A 20,425-nucleotide genomic window follows, 5' to 3' on the forward strand; every position below is an offset into this window, starting at 1 on the left:
AGTCATCCGAGCTGATCTCGTCATCCGAGGAAGAAACCGATGACGATGACGACGACGACGACGAAGATTTCCGAACACCCGGAAATGGATCGCCGAAGGATGACGACGACGACGACGACGGAAACGGTAAACCTCCACCACCGTCGAGCTCGGCACCTCAACAGCAGGCCGAACCGGAGATACCGGCTAAACAACCCGAAAAGAAGGATAGCGGCGACAAGGCCGACGACTCCAAGAGTAACGAAGACGATGGCGGAGTATACGTTCCTCGTCAGTACGGTAAACGAGTACCACTGACGCCCGACTCCGACCACCAGCCACTTCGTTCGGACTTCCATGAGGATATGATAGAAGTCCTACCAGACGACATTCCCCCACTGGTCAACGTTAGGTTGAAGTATACCGGCATTAAATCGGCTTCGAAACCCAAGCCGAGTGTCTCGGAATATGACGCGGGATGGATGTATACATTCGCCGCTTTGAGGGCCTTGGCTACACGTGGACCGAAGTTCGCCACACCAAGAATCGCCTTCAAACTCCTCCAACACTGGAAGGTAGATGAAACGGGCGATTGGCGACAACTTAGTCAGAACAACGTACGACATTACTGCGACCTCGGATACCATGCTGGGAAGCTGATACGTACATACACCAGCGGAAAGCGGATGTATTACGAGTTCCCACCAGCCAAGAAAGACCCGGCTCCTTCAACATATGAAGGATGGATACACGCTATCCAAGCGTGCATGGAAATGTCCTGGCACCCCGACGGACTTACCCGCGGAGAAATACTCCACCAACTCATAGCGCGGTTTGAGTTCCAGTGGACATCAATGGAACCGCAGTTGGTCGATCCTAAATACAAGCCCAAACCGGACACAATCGCCGGACGGAAGAAGTATTCCCTGGACGATGAATTAGAATTCGTCATATCGAAGGCACTCTACCAACAACAATTCGCCACAAATACCGATAAAACCCAAGGCGGTCAACGGTTTATCGCCTTAAATCCATCAAATCATCGACATGGACATTTACCGAAGGAACGACCGACCTCGGCACAATCGACCGAGTTGGCCGACTTGCACCAAGCAAGTCAGCTCGGGTCGCCAGAAGTGCCTACACGGGAATGAGGAAACGCAGAACGCGTTGGGAGAGAGGCATAACCGACCTCCTCCCATTGACACCACATAGGCGTCATCGACCAACAGAAGTCGACTTACCTCATTAGACGACCACAAAGGCGTCTCGGACCAGTTCGAGAACCGACCTGGCCCGACCGTAGTAATTATAGGGTGTAAATTATAGGATGCAACCGAGAAACGGTTTGCTGACTTTTGTTTTGACAGACTCGTACGGAAGAGCCCCGAACGGAAGCCTTTACGGTGGACTGCCAACAGTGCATGGATAATGCGACGAGGGACAACAACAGAATGCCCTGCGCGCTGTGCATCGTATCCTTTACGAACGAACGAATTTCCGGCACCGGAGCGCAACACCGAGCTCAGGCGGCGGCACTCTACTTAAATGTTGTCGCTGGCAATTTGAGCGCATACCGGTACTTGGCCGGCAGAGAATACTTGATTAATCAACTGGAGTCATATGAACAGGACAATCTGGCTACAATTCAGCGAAAACGAGCTCGCGACCCGAGATGGGAGGAGACTCGACCACCAGTCCTAACAAATAGGCTGTTCGAGTACCGCCAGATGCTGGACCTGCAACGTCAACTTGACGACCAGAAGAAAATAAAGGAGGTCGATAGGAAGATCGCCACAGTGCGAGTCCATCCACCACCGACCGACTACGAACCGGAAATAAAGATTCGGGTACAGACACCCACACAGGGTCTCCCGACAGCCGGAGAATTGACACCCACAATACGTGATGTCTTCGTCGGAGATCCGAACCGACCGATGACCGGCGCATCTATAACGATGATGATGAATATGCCGGACGGAACTCAACAGCCAGTTACCTTCACACCGGCAACTCAGGAACAGTTGATGGCAATCCCACACAGGGCAACGCCAGTGGTCACACAGGCCCGTCCAACTGTTTCTCAGCAGATTCCTCAATCCGGAATCCCTGGAAATCGCGCTCAACAGCAGCGCCGACCGAGCAAAAACCTTGCGGGACATGATCTTAGACACCGGATCGGCCCAGTTGACCTTCGAGACAGAATCGAAGCGCAACGAGCCGTTATCCATGAAGCGGGAAAGGAGCCAACCAGAGCTCCACCAGGGAAACGTACTGGATCTGGAGAAACAGGGATCGGACTTACGGTCGACTTAACAAATAAGTCGAAACGTAACGTCATCCCACCTGAACAACGGCCGGAAGCTCAACAAGCAGAACCACCGGCCGAAGTCCAAGCTGAACTGGCAGCTCAACAGGAGCAGATGGACGTCGACGTGGCCGACCAGATGGCACAACTGCCACAAGTGGAAGTGCCGATCCGAGAAGACCCTCGCTATGACCGAGCTCGACAACAAGGAATCGAGGTCGTCATGCCACACCCTACTGAAAGGACGAACCACATTATGAACGTCATGAATTACGAGGAACGGTACCGACCACAAATCTGGCGGATGGTAGAAAACCTTCGCCAATTCCTCGTCCGATCTGGATACCAGACGCTGTTCGAACAACACCAGTGGCAAACCGACTTCAACATGAACGCGCACACAGCGCCGAATGTTGAACACCCGTATACCAGATCGAATGCGCTGCCGTCGATGACCGACCCAGTTTTGCTGAATGTACCATTGTACAGTCCGGACGGAACACGTGCGAGCCAACTAGGAGCTCGGGAATACTCCCATGACGAGTTGGAGAGTGTTGCCCAGTTCGTTATCACGGACGCACACCCAGCCTTTGTAATCACCGCGGCTCGGGCAGCACTGGACTTAACCCAGTATCTTCCGGAAGGAGAAGTCGACACGGCCCAAGACGGAGTCACGGCATTTCTGCGATTCATCTTCGCAGCTCGACTTGGCAATTACTACTGCCATTACACATTATACGGATTGTACCAGAATGAAATGATACCGGCGGCTGTGGAGACCCTCGTAGCCCAACTTGGCACACCGATGAGAAGTGTTATCCTAGCCGTCTGGATGCGCGACTTGCTGTACACCCATGAACGGTATGCGACAAAGTATGCCTTTCGTGAGGATCACGTAGATCCCAGCGACGACGCAACTCGGTTCATCAGCTGGTACCGCGAAAAGAAGACTCTCCCTAGTGGATTTAACTCGTCACCCTACGAACCTTGGATGTCGGACGACATAGCACCTGGTGCACGACCGTATGCGTTGCGACTCCGCAAACAAGCGGCTAAGGAATCGAGGAAGAGCAGAGCGGAGCGCCCCGGCCAAGAAACAGATGAGACCGACGAGATGTCTCAACGGAGTGGCCCGGCGACTTGCAAACCTAGGGACCCGAACATACGGCCACATAACCGACCTGGCCCGGATGATGACGAAGAAGAAGATTACTTCGGCGGCGATAAACCCGTCGAAGTCCCACTCAGTTAAGGTCGAGTTCCCACATTGGAACTCGATTCCCCACTCGGAATAACTACGGGGACTTAAGGCCGAGAAACGGCACGGTCGAGAACCGACCTTCCGACTGAGAAACAGTCTAGCTGAGAAACAGCGCCGTCGAGAACCGACTTCGGAATGGACACTTCTCTAAATTCTTTTTGGAAGATGACTAACCATGTACGCGGCGGACGTCAACGACGATTTTGCCAGAAAGCCGACTACACAAGTCGGCCGGATTCTTTGGTCGGACCCGGAAACGCGTGGTTAGACCCGGGTATTTCGGCTCTTTCACCGTACCGGTACGTCCCCCAAGGAATCCCCTGGAACGAACTGGGCAACCGACCCCAGTTCCCCAGCTTGGCAAAAACAGATCGTAACCACATCTGCTAACAGAGCAGATCGTCAACCACGTTCTGCGACCATCGGAGCCAACAGAAGCCCCAATCCGCGTTACATGGAGCCGACCACGAGTTACATGGTACAGACGATGCCATTAACCATGACCGGCTTTGAAGATTACTCCGGCCAACCGACTCCGGAGAAGAAACCGAGAGGATTACGCTAACATGGCGCGGAACACGTCGCTGCGCGCGTTCCACGCCATGTTTGCCAAGCACCCGTGGCCAACCTCGGAACCGGGTAGCCGAGCAGTTTTCACCATTGTAAATAGCGGAAATCCCTCGGCCGAGCCGCCAACAGCGCAGGAAGACTCGGATTCGACTACATACGGAGGCCGACCACAAAGTTCGACTTCGTAGTTCATCATAATATGGATGCATGACGAAAAATGCGGCACTAGCCGACCACAAAGGTCGGTTGTGCAAGCCGATCACAAAGATCGGTTTTGAAAACTGTTCGACCTGTAACGACGCAGATCGTTAGAACCACGACTCGCTACCTTTAAACGATCACACAGATCGACGGAGTATTTGGTAGCCGACCAACAAGAAGTCGACCATGGATGGAAGCTGGCAGTAGTAACGTGGTAACTCAACCGGATTCTCCGTTTGAATCCAGACCTACATGCTCTGTACCTGGAGATCAACCGCAGTCTTCCCCGGCCGACATCGGGTAAACCAGCCGATTCACCGGTGACCACGACTACGCGCGTCTCTGAACGTGCTGCCATTCCCTGAAGAGGAACGGCGACGGTGATTTGGATACTGGTGTACCAACGACTCCGCCGCGACCTGCTTCCCCATGTCTCCAATGGAACATCCTAGGCAGACCGTGTTAGAATACGCGATCTGCACCCTCCTAATGAACCCCGCTGACAGGGATCATGCGGCCGCAACAAAAGTGGCAGCATGGCCTTTGTCAGCGGCAAAGAAAATTTCCCCGTGGACGTGAGTCGTCTACCCCCAACAGAGCGGCTAGGCGTCACAGGTTCGCGACAAAACAGAATGGAAGAATCGGATCTGACGACCCCAGGAACTTGCATGTGCATGAACTTTAAACCAAAGAGCTTGTCTCGGCAACCGGGGCCACAAAGACCCTTAGCGTTGTGAGCGAGCGCAGTGCATGATTGACCGACCTCAACAGTAGCTCGGATCCGACCTGGAGTTCACGTCAGAAATAACAGAAGGAACGGAGTTGTGTTGCCGAACATCCTTCTGCCAGTCCGAACTGACCGTGGGATGTCCTGACACCAAGGACCCGGCCAACTGTAGCCGAACGCACAGAACTCCTAAAATGAAGTTGACAACCACCAGATGGAGGTCGGAAGTAAGCGACAACAGCTTGGAAAACCAACCAGAAGTACGAAATCGACCTCTCAGTGGAAGAACTTATATTCCCGGCGGATAGACACAAAGTTTATCCGACCTTGGGAAGTCGGAAAATAGCCGACCTCCGAAATCGGACATGGATATCCGACCTCAAGCCGAGGTCGGAAGTGACCGTACACAAGTCGGTAGGGTACGGCAACAAGTCGGCAAAGACATTCAGAAGTCGAGAACCGACCTCCTAACGGAAAAATCCGACCTTCGGACGGATGGGAACATAGTTCATCCGACCTTCCGAAGTCGACCATAACCGACCACATGTCGGAAGTCGGCAACTTAGTCAACATGACGGAAGAAGAACGACAGATATCTGCGATGGACGAATTCGACTTGAAGGAACTTGTTTAGCCCCACATGGGCATGTTATTGCAGGTTAACCCTAGTCGACCACTGACGGATAGGATAACCGACCTCGACAGAAGGTCGGATAACAACAGAACAGATTGGATGGAAGTCGACTGGACACTTCCATCGCCGAAACTCATAAATTCCGACCGGACCTTCGAGCCAGTTCGACTCGGATTACTACAAACCAGGCTCGTGGTAGCAGATTGAACGGTTGTAACCGACCACTTTTGAACGGAACTGCTGTACATGACGACCACACAGGCCGCATGACTTACATACAGCCTTTTCCGACCTGGACTTTAAGAATTCGGAACATAGCCGAATTTCCCCAGCCGCCGGTCGACTTACCGGTAGGCCGACCTTGGTCAAACCGACCTCGGTCCTATTCCCCATTCAGAGAGGATGCCTCGGCATTTGCAACTGCAACAGTGCCTCTCTATCCCTGACGGACGGATATGAGTCGGAAGTAAGTGTTTAACCGTGCTTATCCGACCTCAGTGAATGTAACCGGTCACGACGGGTAACCCGGGAACCGATGCCCCGGACCCAACTTACCGGATGAAAGCGGACAGGAGACCCCGTGGACGTCATCCTAGTCGGAATAGGACCCCCGGACAGATTCTTGTATTTTTTTTAGCATTTCTCCTAACAAACGGAATTGTATTTTTCTAGTTCGATCTCTTTGACAGATCTGTTTTGTAACCCCTTTTGCTCACTGGAATTGTGATTAAACTTTATTTCATATTTTCTTTCGCGCTGCATAAACTTTCATTACATTTTTCTCTCACATCGTTCTCCGTTGCCAACAGAAGCAAGAAGCCAGCCAACAGAAGCACCACCGGTCCAACGAAACGCCCGAGCGGCTTCCGGATTTTTCGGCCGTGAGTGGTTTCCACTCATGGGTTCGGAAGTGAAGAAGGGACGGTCGACCAGACACCGGACTCCCACTGCCAGAGGACGCGTACCAGCGACCCCACATTGGGTCCGACTGGAGAGTTGTGCGGTACTGGTGCGGTACCGAGTCGGAGCATCCTTCGCAGGAGCTCGGATTCCCGCCCAGAGGCATGTCAGAGGCACATGACTGCGCCTGGTGCATACGGCCCACCATGGACGTATTTGCACTCATGCTTGCCATATCGCCTCTCTCGCTGTACGTACGTGTGCTGCTGCACTGCACTCATATCCGCTGAAGCGGATATACGCGGCACACACACTGAGCATACTTGCTCTCTCGTCCCTCTCTCGCAGTATGACTCAGCGTTCATACGCTCGCGTTGGATTGAGTCCAGTCTGCGCATCATCACACAGCTGATGGCACACAGCACGTGCTTGCCGCGAGTTGCTTCTTTCACGCCTTGACGAACGCTCAAGAGCTCTTCTAGCATTCACTTGCTTGTTTAGCCATCAGTGCTTTGTTCTTGCATTCCCTGCTATTACGCAGCATTGTCCCTTTATTTGTACAATAAAGCATCACTCGTGATCTCCTCGCGCTTGCCTGTTACAACTGCTTTCGGCAATGAGGTTTGACTTTCATAATTAACGATGCGGCGCATAAGTGTTTTATGCCTGTTGGTGTGCTGATAACTTTAACTTAATAACTTTAACTTAAAAGTTTAGAACTGGCAGAGTGCTAACGGTAATCGGCAAATTGGAATGTTAACGGCTCTTCCGACAAAGGTAAAGGTAAAACTGAAAACGGCGAAATGGAACGGCAGAGACAAATGGACAGCAAAAGCGAAGTTGGCCGACCCCGTGAACGCTTGGCCGTTGTGCAAAAGCTTGTAAAATTTGATTTTGGGCAATTAGTGTATAAATGTTGAGTATGTACGAATGTCTTCTCAATAAAACGTGAATTATCTCAGTGTTATTTCAGGCTCGCAGAAAATATGTTAGAGGCTGTATCCTGTCCGGTACGCGGGTTTCCGGACGTGAGCCATCCTGTCTGGCACAGGCTCAGGAACGTGAGACATCCTGAGCGGCATGAAGGCTTATGTACGCAGACGAAAACCATTAATGGATATACCGTATATCCATAACGCACTGAAATAATAATGTTACGCATACAGTATGCGTAAATATTATTTCAGTGTGTTATCACATAGGACCCCCACACTGGCACCCAAGCTACAGTGAGCCATTTCGGCCGTCAAAAAGTTAACCAACCCTTTTTGTCGGCAATAAGGTTTGTTCCGTGAGCCAATCAACCTTTCTGCCGGCTACAAGCTTTCTCGATGATGCACTGTGCTGTCTGAGCTACACGTACGAATATGGTTCTATGTATGTACCGATTAGGTACGGCCTTAATTAAATCACAAAGCAACACAAATCTGATAAACCTAGCTTGCGGTAATGTAAAAATACAAACTTACCGCGCTCAGATAAAAACGACGCTGCGAAACGAAGTGTCTGTGAGGTTTCGATATGCATGTTGATTAACTGAGTCACGCAGGGATGGCTGAATGTAACTGACTGCATGAGGTTTGGGATCTCTAATCGGATACTTGCTCGTTCTAGATCTAAAAGTGGTGCGTTGGTCCATTCTTTGGTTATCTGACTGAATACCGCACACGAATTGAAGCTTTCACGCTCTAACGGTCCAATTTCCAGACTTGGAGGGCAGCTAAATGTGGTGAGAGCTGATTTGATATCGGTCCTAATTAATCGCGAAGGTTCTGAATCCATTGAATGTGGTGCAACATAAATGTAGTGATGGAGCAGCGTATCAGCTGACGGTCTGTTGCAAGGGCTATCTTCGAATGTTAAATAAAGCACGTCAAGAAAAGCGGGCGGCATGCAAGGAGGAGGCATCGGAGACCATGTTTTGTGGTCCTCTCTTGAAAACAGCGCATTACTCTCCCAATTGTAGAACTCGCCTGTTGAAGATTCTTGTTGAAGATAGGCTTGGCGGTTCAGAAATAAAAACAGGATGATCTGCCCGAAACTCCAAACGTCTGCGCTGGTATTTAAGTTATTAAGGTCCAATTCACTGAAGCCGCGCTTCATTTCGGGAGAGATATACCTTTCAGCACACATGGAAATAAGATTGCAACGGTCCTTATCGGTTCTAAATACTCGCTGCGGGTTATTATCATAATCGCTGAGTTTAGGTTTGAAATGAGTTGTTCCGGCAACAGGTTGCAACATCACATTCCACGGATGAAGCGAGCCGTGTGTAATGTTCATTTTATGTAAATACTGCAGTCCAAATAGAATTTCTTTGCTAAAGTTTACTATTGTCGGCAACTTTTGCGACACTTCGTATTTAAAGGGATGATCCCCAAGTGACCCGGCTGAAAATATTGTACAGTAATTCATAAGGCAAAAAGTAAATGTGACGCTCGTCTAACACTTAAGCACATTGTCTCATGTAACTTATTCATATATCATGTTCCCCTATCTTTTTTAAAATGAAACAAACCTTAAAACAAGAAGTAGATATATTATTATTTCTCGGGAACTTCCGCTTTTGAACAAATTCACTTTCTATTACCCGATTCAAGCGTCATAAGATTTTCCTAACCTTGAAGATAATCCATGGATAGAATCAGTGTTCCGCCTATCGATGACGCTTCAGCCAAATGTATGGCCAAAATATTCGGATGGTTCAAGTCGCACATCATTTTTACAGCTTCCAAATATTCAGGATGAAGTCTGTCAGTCTGAATAATTTTATTCAGAATCGGCACATCGGCACTTTGGTCGGAGTTTGGTGGTATCCGGAATTCTCCGAAGAGTCCAACTTGGATGCATTTAGCCACCTTCATTTGGTTCACTGGTGAGCAATCGTTACCGGAGCTGGAAAAGTTAACATTTGAGGAAACTAAAGCTCATTACTGCATGCACTGGGAAATTGGTTTCTGCTATTAGCGTGGCTAACTGGCACGCGTGCTGGCTGTGCAAATTACACATGGTTCTTATATTCTTATATTTTTCGAAAGAGCGAACTTAGAGAAACTGTCGTGTACGTTGCTTTCCTAGCAACTACTGTATTACTTCTAACTACTTTCTGCTGTACTTTCTGTCATTCTACCTGCTGCGCAGTTGCTGTACACATCATTAATTATGTAGTAATAATAAACTATTAAAGTATTACTTATACAATACTTCACAGAAACCCATACCATTCGCACTGAGTATCTACATATTAAATTTTTTATGCGGTCAAAAATGTCCTTTAAACAAATGACCAACGTCCCTTCTTCGATCTTTTTCTTCGCTGTGGCTTCGATTCTCGATGGCTTCCAGAGATTATACCGATGAAAACAATTATATCGAACAAGTATTGCGACGGACCGCTTTGTGCTTGCAGATGTTGTGCATCCACACTGCTTCGGACTGCTTCCAACGGTCGAACACCGGCAGGATACGCTTTTTTTGGTGCAGCTTCTGGTATTGGTTTCTAGTGCAGCTTCTGGTACTCCCTTAAACGCGCAACTGGACAACTGGGAGTGTGACATTTCGCCGCACTTAAATTCGATGTGAAGGCATTTCGCCGCGGGACATACGGACGCTCGGACACTTGGGTCTGGGTCCTTGGGACATCTTGTTTTGAAACATTTTATCTATGCGACATTTCGGTTGGGTCGCGGTCGATTCGTCTTGTGGCTTTTCGGATCATGCAATAATACGATGCGCTTGGTGTTCACGCGTTTCAGGATTTCCAGGCTTTTTCTTAGGTTTTTCTTTCCTAAGGTTTCGCAGGTTTTTCAGGTATTCTTGATTATTTCGGAAACCTGGCAAAGAGTTAAGTTGATAGGCAAAATGTCTCTTCGACGAAACGGCCTTCCGACTGAATGTCTCGTGATATTCTGCCTACTAAATGCCCCGCGACAAAACGTCGCTCGGCAAAATTTTCTTATGGCGAAATACTATCTGCAACTGCTGCTTTTGTCCGCTGCGAAACGTCGCGGTGCCAAATGCCTTACTGCTTGAAAAACGTTATTACTAAATTTTTGTGAAATCAAATGATAATGTCCCAAACGCGCTTCTCCTCTACGTGAACTGTGAATATTACGAGACATATAGTCTCGTGCTGGTGAAGGGTGTGCCCTGACGTTATGACTGTAGCGGCATTATCAAGTTAGACCACAGAGTTGGTTTACCGGAAATAAGCACACCGATTCACCTTTTCAGTATGGCCTGCGACCCTTTGATACACTACACAATCCACTTTTACAGCTGCTCTACACGCACGATAGCCGGTTTCCCGCAAGACGCAACAACAACACTTCCAGTTCCACTAACAGCTTTTTCACAGCGAAAGGGCAGAACAAAAAGCAAGCTGTGAGTATTACAAATAATAAACAAAGAATGGATAATCCTGTCGCTTAAAAATCACAGTACCTGCTGAACGAGAATCCTAAATTGGGTCTGCTCCAAACACTGCGATAGCGCCAAATATCTCCTTCACCACGTGGCTGAACCAAGCCGCTGTGGGTGCGCAGATATTCTTTTAACCATGCATACTCCTCTGCCATGCAAATCTTTGTGGTAAACGCATTTGCGAATGTCCCGTCCTCGGCAAGCCCATCGGAGAATGTCAACATTTCCAGCTGCGTCAGTTGCACAAGGACAGCTTCACTGAATTCTGCCAAAGTACAACGCGGAAGTTCTAAGCAGCGCAATTTTGGGAAAGCGGTTAGAACACCTGGGCGCAATACAATATCAGAGCAGTTCATTATTCGCAGGCTAAGCAGATTGGGCAAGCTGATCGTACTGAGCAAGTTGCAATTGAACTGAGGTACATTCTCGACAGTCAAATCGAGAACAAGGTCAGACACCGCTGTTAGAGCGTTCAGATTTTCGAATGGAGCAGCGGTGCGCAAATGCACCGCAATAGGGCGATCTGTGTCTAGATTGCGATAGGACCACATAATTTTCCGAATCGATGCGGCAGTACTTGCAGCTAAAATGCATGGTTTAATTTCAGTCCCATTGGTTGCTGGGTTGCGCTTCCATTGCTCGAATGCGCGCAATTCGTCTTCTGTTACCGGACGCATAGTAAAAACTGGTTTAGTATTGGATTGCAGGACCACTTCCATCGGCATCGCCACCTGGAAAAGCTGCGAACAAAGCAGGCTTTCCAGCGAAGGCCGCTCGTCTTGGGGGAGAAAACAAGATTTGATAATATTTTTGGCATTGGGTGGAAGAGCGTTCGGTACATATGGTAACCATCCACTGCGCAGCAAATCCACGATTTCTTCTGTCGGCACCTTTCCATCAACCACACGACTTTCATTGCAGCCATCTTCTGTCGTTTTTTCAAAGCGGAGATATGGACCCATGGCTAGCATCAGCAGGATGTGCCCGATTCCCCACACTTGTTGGGGTTCCGATGCGGTGAGAGCCATGGCCAAGGACGGCAGGTTGGCATGCTCCGGTGGCATGAAGCGCGCAAATTCAGTATGGGGCATGAGGTCAACCTCGCTCATTTTGTGCGTCTGAAACTTGATGTCCAGCATCGAATCCAGGAAGTAGGCAGCGTGTATCTTCGCCCTCAGGAATGTGCCAGTTGGATGTCTTTCGCACAGCACAACCCCGCAGTGCTGTGTCATACTGATACGGGTTTGTTTCTGCTCCAAAAAGACCAAACCCTCGATAAGCTGTCTGATGTATGTCCTTATGCAGTTCCAGGAAAATTCAACACCTGCTTCGAGGAGACGTTGCAAGCAGCAGCAGTCTACAGATAAACATAAACAATGCATGCATCAAGTGCGCGTTTTTTTTCAAATTATCTGCCCAAATCGCTTAAACATTTCATTGCTGAATTGCAGTCCTTACCAGGATCGTAAGCCAGTTTGTAGACAACGCTGACGTAATCTGCAACATATCGGTAATGGCATTCCAGAAGGGGAAGAATCGATTGATGTCGTATATGGGTGAGTTGTTTCACATCTTTCTCGTTAAATGTGCGTAATTCTTCGAGAAAGACGAAATCCGACGGATACGCATGGGGATCCAGTGAGCAGTCATAAATATTCTCCCAAATTAAAGTATTGCCCGTCTGCTCTCTTGCGTGATCAACAGTTATAATACGTGTTGTCACCTGCTGGGTTCGCCGTTCTAGTCGTAAAAATTTGGTATAGAAAAAGGCATTGGCAGCATCGAAAATACAGTAATAATATTCTGATCCCAAGTACTGCTGTATGCGTCTTCGACACTCAATTTCTTTTTTTTCCACTGATGCGTCAGCCGCAAAGATATAGTGTCCTTTGAGTACCTGTGCGGTTGGCCGATTGCTGGGATGGCTGCGGAAGCATAAGTGCAGAAGATCATAAATGCCCGGCGGGGTTTTTGATGATAGCCGTTGTAGCGCTGCATTGTCCTTGACAAGGCGCGGAAGTGTGTCTTGGGTGTAGTAAGGATTGGCGGATGCTTCTCTCTCCGCTTTCATATCTTCGGTCGGCACTTTTTCTAGAATGTGTATCATCAGTTCTCCAAACGACCATATGTCCAATTTGCTAAACTCTTTTCCATTTTCGCTTTTGTAGTTCCGATTGGCGGAGCTGTACTGAAGATTACCATTTTCCTCTATTTTTCCGCAGATATCTTGCAAAAGGTTTTGTGGCACATTTTCTTTCTCAAGGCATTCTACCAGGGAAATTTTCGGCAAAGGAAAGCTATCGCGCTCGGACGGGAATAACAGAATGCTGTCGGTCGTTAATTCACCGTGCACTACGCCGTTACTATGGAGATAAGCAAGACCCTCCAATATGCTTCTTCCGATTTGCAGTGCTTCGAAGACTGCCAATCGCTCTTCATAATGGGATAAATTCGGCACTACAAAATTAATAATAATCACTCATATATCAATATGTACAATGAGATGTTACACGTTCCGGCTCCTCTTGAAAATTGGCTACACATTCCGGCTCCCGGTTAGATGGAAAGTATCTGATTATTGTCTGAATAATATCTGATTATGGATTCTTCATACTCACTGGACAGCCAGCGCAATTTGGCCTTCACGATTCATTTCACAAAATGTCTGATTATACATAGTTCCGGTTAGCAGAACTAGAAACTTACCATAAGGAGTTTCAACCTTGACTCACAATAAGTACACCAACTAGACTTCTGTTACTATTTCAGTGCAGCACAAACTGAAATAAAGTTCATATTTATATCGATTCTGAATAACCACATTTCTGGAGTCCACTGTATAGAGTACGGCACATCTGTTTGAGAATATTTTAGGGCAAATGGCTTTTGCCTCCCTTTTCAGAAACCTTTGGGGGGTGGGTGCCCTTAAGTTCATAATGGCCAACACAATATCAACTTCGAAAGCAGCGGTGGGTAATGTTGTGCTTCCAACAGATACGTCGCATGTTATTTTGTACTACTTTGTTATTAAAATAGAAGCATAATGGCATAATGTACATACATGTACATACATTTTTCCCTGAAATTTTGGTTGTGATCATTGTAATGGTTCTTTCGTGTGTCGATTAAATATGTATACAGTGGCGAGCTTCGCTCAATATGAATACTCCAATGAAGAATTTGTCCCAATTAATATGTGATGGGACTCTACCCAAAACACTAATAGTGATCGAACGATAAATTACCTACGGAGAGACCTACGGAGTAATTACCTACGGAGTAAGTGACCTTCGTACCGCAGCTTATTAAAATTATTAAAATTGTTATTAAGCTGCGGTATGAAGGTCACCTAATTTATCGTGCTTTGCGGCGGATAGCGAAAAATTCAGCAATTAAAGAATTAATTTTTATGAATACGGTATGCTGCATGGCTTACTAGAAAGTTCCTCCATCGTTCACTTACTGTTGCAATGCTCCGCAATTACGCCTAACCAGTCTGGTTGCATTACTCCCACAAAATAGTAGCGGACCACATTTTCATGGTCAAGATGTAGCAAATGGCATGCTTTCTTCATTATCTGGCTGATATTTGGAGAGTGATTACGGAAACAATGCGCTACCATATTCTGGCCATTGGCGTTATCACGCAGCCTGAAAATGTGGCGGGCATCGTTAGACTGGATGGCCTCTTGCTGGGAATAGTTACGGTCTCCAATAGTTACTACAGTGGGAAAACCTGGTATCCCAGTAGAAGGCATGTTGCTGCTAGTGCTGTCTGCCGTCAACCAACGGGTCTTAATGGCCTGCGAAATTACTTCATTTCTTCGAAAGCTGTTAAAAAAAAAGAAATAAGTTATTGTCGATGTTCAAACCAGACTTGGGCCGCCAACGATATCTCCGCTTTCCGCCCGCCCGCTCTTACAAAAAATTTTCAGCCCCGCTCCACCCACCCGTAAGAAAAAAATTGCCCACTTCCGCCCGCCATATCTTAATTTCCCGCCGTCCGCCCGCCAAAAATGTGAAAAAATTTTTCAGTGCTTTTCAATTTTTAATTTTTTCCCTTTGTTCTCTTCAGCAGAAATATCTGCTCAAAAACCACACCAGTTGCCAATTTTCGCGGGAAGCGCGAAGCCAACAACCAATTTCGCCGCAAAAACCGTTAGAAATTTTATAAAAAATAGTTAGAATATTTCAGTAAATGATCTTAAATTTTATTTTATGCTTGATCTCCACCCGCCTTTAAAATAATCCCGCTCCCGCCCGCTCACATTTTTTCCTCCCCGCCCCGTCCCTCCAAACTTCCGCCCGCTAACGTCCTCCAAAAAAGCGGGGAGCGGCGGGAATGGCGGAAAAATTTCCCGCTCCGCAAAAAGGCGGCCCAAGTCTGGTTCAAACTACCGAATTTAGTCAGTTAAAGTATTAAGAAATCGGTTTTGAAACAGCTTAATTTGGGATAGTCAGTGACTCAGTATACCTGAACAGTCACGTGGCGGCTTGTTATGCTGGGGTACACAAAACAGTATTTAGCAATCAATTGCGATGGATGTACAATCCGAAATGGCTTGCTTTCATGAACTCGTGTTTACCATAGGTAAAGGCATGTGATAGTGGACATTGTCGGTTTTATCACAATTCTCCAAGCAAATAGAGCCATATTATTTAAGAAGTAGAGCCATATTATTTATCAGGAAAACTTAGTTATCAGGCAAAGTTTCTTACAAGTGTTAATTCATCGCTAAATCGGCTAATATCAGTTGCAAACGCGCGCTGATAATGTAACTGCAATTTTACTGCAATTTCATACCGTATACGAAGACGGTATATCTTAGCTTCGCTGACAGACAGCTACAGTTTAAGCAAAGCAAAACATTACTGGGCATTACAGTAATGCATGATTATGTGTGATAGATTGTTGTTGCTTATTACGGTTTCTTATCGCTATCACCGTTCACTTATCGTTTGCAACTTTTCCGACAACTTTTCCTAGAGATAAGCTAACCTGCCTATATTCACTTCCCTCGCATTTCACTCGTAGCACTTTATATTACCCATGCTAAGTCTTGGATACCTATTGATCGAGTTGTGAATTAAAACTCCGTATTCTATCCTGCGACTAGTAGCCTCATTAAGCAGCGACTAGCAGCAGCGTTCCAACAGGTCAGAATGGCAAATGAACAGCAGCCTAAAGAAGTGAGCTACAAATATGACTGCTGCGATGTAATCGAGAGAAGTGTTTTCAAGGCGCAGCTTACAGACTGCGATCCTACGAGCGAAAACGGCTATGTAGCTGTTAAGGTTGCCGCCGTGCCGCTTAAATCGCTTCGGAACATTCGACTACAGCAGCAGGAGAAAATATTAAGAGTTCTCAAGAATAAGAACGTAGTCGGTTACCAAACGGTTGTCCAAAAACGGATGAGGCCCGATTTGGTCCAATTGGAGTTCTGCATGACCTATCATCCAGGTAATGTTATCACTAGAAATTCAGTGCTTGTACCTTTATAAATGTGACGCTAACTTAGGTAGCTCGTATAGCACCTTGTAAGCGTAAAGTTGCCAAAAGGTACGTTTTGGTTACGGAAACTCCATGGCTACCGTAACCGCAGTATCCAAATGCAACGAAGACGGAAGCTTGCAAGATACTTACTTGTGAAGAAAACGTAATTAAACTGAAGTTGATTTTTAGATGGAAACTTGCGAGACCTGATTGGGACCTACGAAAAACAAGGGACAATGATGTCAGCCAAAACTATGGTCAATTTTTGTACACAATTGGCCAGTGGCTTATGGTATTTGCATAGGAAGGACATCGTTCATGGTCGACTGAAGCCATCAGCCATTCTTGTCAGCCAGTCGACGACAGAATGTAATCTGCGTATTGGCGGTTTGGATAAAATGATCGTGCTGCATAAGAACAAGGCCACGGCTGACGACATGGACTATTATAGAGAAACCGTGAGATCAATCATGCAGGAATCGACAGGTAAGTATGCATCACCGGAAATCATTCAAGCCATTGATCCGCGAACCAGAACTATATTCGATCAAAAAACTGATGTATGGAGTCTGGGATGTATTATGGTGGATTTGGCGCGATGCTGCTTCGACGACAAGAAAAAGCATCTTTATAACGAGGAGACCAACACCAAGAAAGCGGTCAATAGTCTGGGTTGGCCTTGGAATCTTACGCGTACAGCGGAAGGACACATTCCCTATATCTCACAAAACATACCTACAGAATTTACGCGAAAAATTCTGCAGCGTTGTTTGAGCAAGGATTGCAACGGACGATTTTCAGCCGAGGAGCTTCACAACGCTTTGGTGAGACTTGAGATATTCAGTGTGGAGAAGACTGGTGTCCGCCAAGGTGCGATATCAAGTAATGCTGGTGTAGACAACGGCGAACCGTCTGATCTGCCATGGCGGGATGGTTGCCGCCCTAACATTGAACCGGGCATTTCAAGTCCATCGGATTGGCTCGGAAAAGGCAGCTTTGGCGCAGTCTTTCGGGGCAAACTTGTAGAGGGAATTTACGAAACTCTTCCAACAACGATTGCTATCAAAACCGTTGAACTGAAAAAAGAAAAGCTTAAAGAGTTCGCTGATAAAACCAAACGGGAAGAAGCGAAGAGCCGTTGGGAAGCTCTGATAACGCTGCGACATCTTAATATCGTCACCTATTACAACTTGACCTTCAAGAAAAACAAACAACTTGATGGACCCGTAATAGAAATCGTGATGGACTACTGCTCAGGTAACCACTTCACGTCTTGTTGGAAAGCATGAACGGCTTTCAAACGGTATAGTCTGTACATATATATCGGATCTAGCAAAACAGGTATCAGAGCGCTAAGGTTTTTCTGTTCACAGTTCTTCCCTGTGACAAACTGTGCGCTTTTAGCGCTAGCAGAAATTGGGGTTTTTTTTATTAATTAAATAAGGAAGACATCACAGTCAAGACACCCAACTACGGAAACCATGAGAATTATAATCAAGATCGAAAATTGCAGAAAGAAAGCCCAGAAGTTTTGGCTGCAATTTTTGATCTTGATCATAATTATCAGGGTTTCCGTAGTTGGGTGTCTAAGACACCGTGTCTTGACTGTGATGTCTTCCTTATTTAATGGCTAAGGCTGTTTTGCCGCACACTGCGTTCAAACAGCCTTGATATTCTTTCATGTCCAATTGTTCTGCCTTGATATTTCTTGTTCAAACAGAACTTGATATTCTTTCGGACGTCTGGGTTGCTGGGTGCTATGGATGATTGCATCCGTAAATAGGATCCCAGAGCACTGCAGTGCCTGCCCTACGCTACTGAATTCACCGGAGACCGATAATTATCAACAGCTACCTGAATTGTTATATGTTAACCGGAAACTTCGGCAAAATAGTTAAAGGCTAATTTGCCATCCATACTGAAGTACTGCGGCAAACTAGCTAACGACTATTTTAACGCAGTGTGCGGCAAAATAGGAAAAGGCTATTTTACCGACCATAGTGCGGTAAAATAGCTAATGGCTATTTTGCCGCCAATACTGCGGCAAAATAGCCATTTCGAAACTGGCTACCGTGAACATGCTATTTTTTCCGGTACAACAAGCTTATTTCTCCTACAACTTCCGCCGCCTTCCCTTTGATTATTGCCAGAATCTGTTCATGCTTTAATTTTCTGGGATAATGTATGTCAGTAGAAATTAAAGATTGTATCGGTACAAAACGACCAGCTTCCAGTGGACGGCAGCCAGCTCGCCCGTCAACCTCATTACCTTACAGACACAAACATGACATCAATATTTGAACCATTACTATGAGTATCGTACGCTTTTTTCACCTTGGCAGTTTGTTGTGAAATAGTAGACACGGAAAGTATCAACATTGCAGAGAAGGAAACGGAAACCTTTCCGCTAAGGAGCTATGCGTAGTATAGTGAGCCTACGGAGAAAACCGAAACAATCACAAACGCAATGCTTCTCTTCAACCAGCTACACATCACGCTGCATATTCTAAAATAGCCTATCAACCGGCTCAGACGACGATCGCTGGCAACTGAAATATCTGCCAGATTTACAATCTGACAGATCGAAATCACAGCCGGAAATGAGAAAACAGAAAACCAGACTAACAGCCGCCCGAGCCCGGGTGTACGGGGAAGGCCACTCTTCTTCACAGTTGGTATCCGTATCCTTCGTCGCAAGCTGTACGGTGTACCCCCTATGTCACGTTTAATCTTTCCTCGTAAACATTGCTTGCGTGTGATTTTGCGGTGTCCAAACAGCTTTTTCAAAGTGCATTTTTGGGCATCCGACAAGATTTTTTCCCGTGTATTCACTTTAATTTAACGACCTTTTATTTCGCAGGCGGCGACTTATGTACCGTGCTGGAAAACGCCAGCAAAGGCAAAACGACAATCACCCTATATTCAATGTTGCGGTACGGATTTCATATGGCCAGCGGGCTGGATTATCTGCATCGCAAAGACTTCATACATGGCGATCTGAAGCCGGCCAACGTCTTTATTAAGGGTGCCTTTGACGATGACCAATCAATCCCCGTTATTGGTGACCTAGATGGCGCTCTGTGCAGCGTGGATGGCCAACTTCTTCCCAACGATATTGCGCGGGTGGAATGCACCCCACGGTACATGTCACCTGAAATGGCAAAAGCAAAACTACAACATTATCCGATCGCTACTGACCATTATGTTGGAACAGCTACCGATATCTGGAGTCTTGGATGTATCATATTACACATGGCTAATTGCTGCTTTCATGTTGACGACGGCTTGTCGTTTGTGACGCTCAAAAACGGAACAGATTGGTCAAGGCAGCCCAATCCGGATATCTCGTTACTGGCGACGGGAGCGTGCTTCCCTTTCGTGTCACGTGACATTCATCCAATAGAAAGGAACATTATTATGTCTTGCTTTGACGTAGATGCAGCTCAGCGGACTACAACTGACGCGTTGCGGAGCGATTTAAAGAATGACTTCTTCCGAATTTATCGGTTCCTGATGAAACTGAAGGGGGAGCTTAATCTAACCCCGCTTGAAACTGCAGATTATTGAAATAAGACATAATCATTAAATATCATTAATAATTATGATAAATAATTAATCATTAATTTTTGAGAATTTGTAACTCGCTGGATCGTTTCTGGGGCGGTGCAAGCAAGCCGACCATAAGAGGCGTCTAATGTCACACGGGCAAACTGCAGTAAACTAACGGACTAAAAATAAGCCTTTGAATGTGACATGCTCTGCAATACCTATACCTTTGTACTCACTATTTTGCATACGCGACCAACCTGACTCACGTCAGCAGAGTAGAATCTGGACTGACTTATGGAAGATGGACAGGAACATTAATAAACTCTTATTACTATTATCCAACAACACGATCGCGACCAAACACACCACCAACACACACA

At 46.8% G+C, this 20,425-nt stretch overlaps 2 protein-coding genes across 4 annotated transcripts in view; one reads left to right on the forward strand and one right to left on the reverse strand.

Annotated features, from left to right (window-relative positions):
• The window catches only part of LOC129600953 (uncharacterized), a 35,077-nt gene extending 19,319 nt beyond the window's left edge, over positions 1-15,758 (reverse strand). Inside the window, exons 1-6 of one of the 2 annotated variants that reach the window (XM_055499639.1) lie at positions 15,477-15,758; positions 14,466-14,805; positions 12,461-13,459; positions 11,024-12,359; positions 9,201-9,475; positions 8,050-8,970 (exon numbers count right to left, since the gene is read on the reverse strand). In XM_055499639.1, the coding sequence (XP_055355614.1) occupies positions 8,050-8,970; positions 9,201-9,475; positions 11,024-12,359; positions 12,461-13,459; positions 14,466-14,760 (3,826 nt within the window). In that variant the 5' untranslated portion in view covers positions 14,761-14,805; positions 15,477-15,758. Of the gene's footprint in view, positions 1-8,049; positions 8,971-9,200; positions 9,476-11,023; positions 12,360-12,460; positions 13,460-14,465; positions 14,834-15,476 lie in introns of both variants that reach the window. The other variant, XM_055499638.1, reaches the window with a different exon arrangement.
• Positions 15,759-15,780: 22 nt separating this feature from the next.
• Positions 15,781-20,364, forward strand: LOC129600955 (serine/threonine-protein kinase Nek6-like). Of its 2 annotated transcripts, none has more exons than XM_055499642.1 (3): positions 15,781-16,463; positions 16,686-17,753; positions 19,357-20,364. In XM_055499642.1, exons 1-3 carry the CDS (start codon positions 16,166-16,168, stop codon positions 20,061-20,063), a joined length of 2,073 nt encoding a protein of 690 aa, XP_055355617.1. In that variant the 5' UTR covers positions 15,781-16,165; the 3' UTR covers positions 20,064-20,364. The 2 variants fall into 2 exon arrangements, with proteins under 2 accessions (XP_055355617.1, XP_055355618.1); XM_055499643.1 differs by lacking the exon at positions 19,357-20,364 and adding an exon at positions 18,217-19,315.
• Positions 20,365-20,425: the final 61 nt, after the last annotated feature.

Source organism: Paramacrobiotus metropolitanus, unplaced genomic scaffold (assembly GCF_019649055.1).
Source record: "Paramacrobiotus metropolitanus isolate TYO unplaced genomic scaffold, Prichtersi_v1.0 Parri_scaffold0000205, whole genome shotgun sequence".
Lineage (NCBI taxonomy): Eukaryota > Metazoa > Tardigrada > Eutardigrada > Parachela > Macrobiotidae > Paramacrobiotus > Paramacrobiotus metropolitanus.

Coding starts and splice junctions, on each gene's coding strand:
- LOC129600955 (XM_055499642.1), top strand. CDS start 16,166: ATGGCAAATGAACAGCAGCCTAAAGAAGTGAGCTACAAATATGACTGC. Junction 16,464..16,685: donor CTGCATGACCTATCATCCAG/GTAATGTTATCA, acceptor GTTGATTTTTAG/ATGGAAACTTGCGAGACCTG. Junction 17,754..19,356: donor CGTGATGGACTACTGCTCAG/GTAACCACTTCA, acceptor TTTATTTCGCAG/GCGGCGACTTATGTACCGTG.